Source organism: Buceros rhinoceros, unplaced genomic scaffold (assembly GCF_000710305.1).
Source record: "Buceros rhinoceros silvestris isolate BGI_N320 unplaced genomic scaffold, ASM71030v1 scaffold35258, whole genome shotgun sequence".
Taxonomy (NCBI): Eukaryota; Metazoa; Chordata; class Aves; order Bucerotiformes; family Bucerotidae; genus Buceros; species Buceros rhinoceros.
This window is the reverse complement of record NW_010426890.1, coordinates 2,739-5,317: the sequence shown is the minus strand read 5'-3', so window position 1 is coordinate 5,317 and position 2,579 is coordinate 2,739. Positions and strand designations below refer to the sequence as shown.

The following is a 2,579-nucleotide window of genomic DNA, read 5'->3' as shown; positions in this document are numbered from 1 at the left end:
CAAAGTGTTTATCTTTTGAGTAAAATCATAGTTACTGTAGCAGTCATTTTTGTGTTGCTTTTAATGAGACTGAAATTTACTGCAGATCCTGTTGCTTTTTTCTGAGCAGCTTCCCAGGAAGCAGCCAGAGTCAGTCCTTGTGTCTGTGATTCCCAAGACGGCACTTGGGTTAATGCTACTTGGTTGTTTACACCTGGTTTTGATGCCGTCAAGTTCCTTCTCTTCTACACCAGCACAGAAATGAAAGCTATACATTAATCCTAAAGCTCACTCTCCCTCTGCTTGAGTGTTACACTGGTTTAAAACAAGCTCATTGCTGCCTCCGCCTTCCCAACGTGCTGCTGTGCTCAGTTCACAGGTTGGTTACCTACATCTTCATCTATGAAGACCTAGTGTCCTTGGCCTGCGGTGCCGTTATCATCTGGTATTTCGCCAGCAGCTTCGAGAAGAACGTTGGCACTGTGAAGCACTGCTTCCTCACCAGCACCTTCGCCGTCCTCTCCGCCCTCCTCTACCTCCTGCTTGAGCCCGTTGTCTCACGGGTGTCAGCGGTGGAAGATGCCCAGGGATTCACGCCGGTTGCTTTTGCTACACTGGGTGTGTCCACCACCCGCTCGCGGATGAGGAGGACGCTGGTTTTGGGAGTTAGAGTCCCAGTGGTGCTGGTGCCGTGGTTTATGCTCTGCATCGTGTGGTTTATCCCCCGCTCTTCTCTCCTGAGCAACCTGTGTGGGCTGCTGGTCGGGGAAGCCTGTATCCTTTCCTGGTCTGGAGCAGGATCGCTGGCTCGTGGCAGGGGGAGGATGTGCTGTGGTTCTCTGTGCCGAGGTGCATCAGCTTTGTGGTGTTTCTTGGACTCTTGCTCTGCCTTAAGCTCTCACTGGCTTTGCTGTCCTCATCACACCCAGTTCCGCACTGGGTTTTCACCTCGTGCTTCCCCTTCCCCTGCAGCTTTAGTGCACATAGAGAATGCTGAGCTGAGAAGGGTGAAGGTGGGAGAATTCTCCAGGGAAAGCGGGCTGTGGCCAGAGAGGTGGATTGTGCGTGGCTGTGTCAGAAACGAGTGTGTTTTGTCTGCAGCCCTTAACGTGCTGCTGGCTTCAGATGGTCTTGGCTACTGTTTCTGCTTGGATTTCCCGGAGTCGGTGGGCTCTAGGCTGGACCGGGTGTTCCCTTTCACCCTGCTCAGGAGGATACCGGGGCTGAAATACATCCCGGGGTCCTTGGCAGAGAGAAGAGCCTTCGAAAGCAGCAGGTGAGTACAGGAGTTCCTGTGAAAGATCTTATGATATAGGGGAACTTTGAGGCATAAGTGGAGGCATTAAATCACCTTTAAAAGCCGTGTTGTGCTAGTGGTTCATATCCTGGGTGTCAGGGGGAGCACACTGGCCACACCATTGTCACCAATACATTATCACACCTTAACTCAGCCACTGAGAGTTAAACTGAGGTGCAAGACCTCTCAGGTGCTGCAAGGGCAGCGTGTACTCACACGTGCCTAGGACTGGGAGCATTCCCCCTGGCTGCGTGGCTCCCTGGGGAACACCCTTATCGTTCCTCGCCCCACGTCACCTCCCAGGAATGCTGTGCAGTGAGTTGTGCCCAAGTCTGTGTTGGAGCAGAATGTTGTACTTTGAAGAGATCTCACAATGCACCTTTTCAGTGTTGGGGCAAGATGGTTTCACCAGAAAGAAACCTTGGGACACTCGGGAATGGTTTTGAATTTGTGTATGTCACAGGCTGTGAGAACTCACTTGTATTGTGAACAGCTTGGAAACGGAGGTCAAAGTTTTCAGTTGAGCAGAGGAAGGATAGTTTTCTGTTCGGGGTGAAATTCTCCCTCTTCAAAGTGGAAGCATTGGCAAGTGTTTGCGTCTGCCCTCACCCCTGGGGAAACCTCCAAAGAAGCCCTTGCCTGCAGCAGGACCCTTGGGGTTCTCAGACCTGCCGTTGTTTTACTCCCCCCTCTCTGTGCCAGTGCTGCTGTTGGCAGGAGGGACTGTCTGTCTGTCTGCTCGCTGAGCCCGTGTCTGCAGCAGTGTGGTGCCTCTGCTCATACCGGCTGTGCACAGCCCATCAGCTCTGTGAGGGGCTGTCGGGGAGGTGACACAAACAGCCTGTTCTGGCTCAAAGGAGTTTGCAGAAACATCAGACTATCCAGCAGGGCGTGGGAATTAGTTAGACAATGGCAGTTCTGAGCGGTGTATAACTCTCTGTTTTCTTCCTGCCCAGGATTAACCCAACGCCAGGCACCTACCCCACCCAGAGCTACTGCTGCGCTTCGCCTCCGGCTCTTCCTGCTTTCCAGGCGCAGCACCCCAGCGCTCAGAGTCAGGGGGTGCAGCACAGCTGCGCTCCAGGCTACGGCCACATGCTGGGACACGAGGGATGGTGGCAGGGCCACGCTGCAGGACACAGCCTCACCTCTTCCCCCTGCCAAGCCAGAGGTGCCTTCGGCGAGCCTGACATGCGGGCCCAAGCTGGAGCCTTGCCCGGACAGTGCTGCCAGCTGGATCCACAGACACCTGCAGGCGGGGCTCAGCCAGCGTCGGAGTATCTGCCAGCCACAGCGGCTTTCC

The 2,579-nt window shown here is 54.4% G+C and overlaps 1 protein-coding gene across 1 annotated transcript; it reads left to right on the top strand.

The window, feature by feature from the left end:
* Positions 1–351: 351 nt before the first annotated feature.
* Positions 352–2,330, top strand: RHBDD2 (rhomboid domain containing 2; the record flags this gene model as incomplete). The annotated part of the gene is made up of 3 exons (XM_010141685.1): positions 352–753; positions 1,105–1,255; positions 2,233–2,330. Coding segments are annotated over 3 exons (651 nt in total), but the record flags the coding sequence as incomplete, so codon positions are not given.
* Positions 2,331–2,579: the final 249 nt, after the last annotated feature.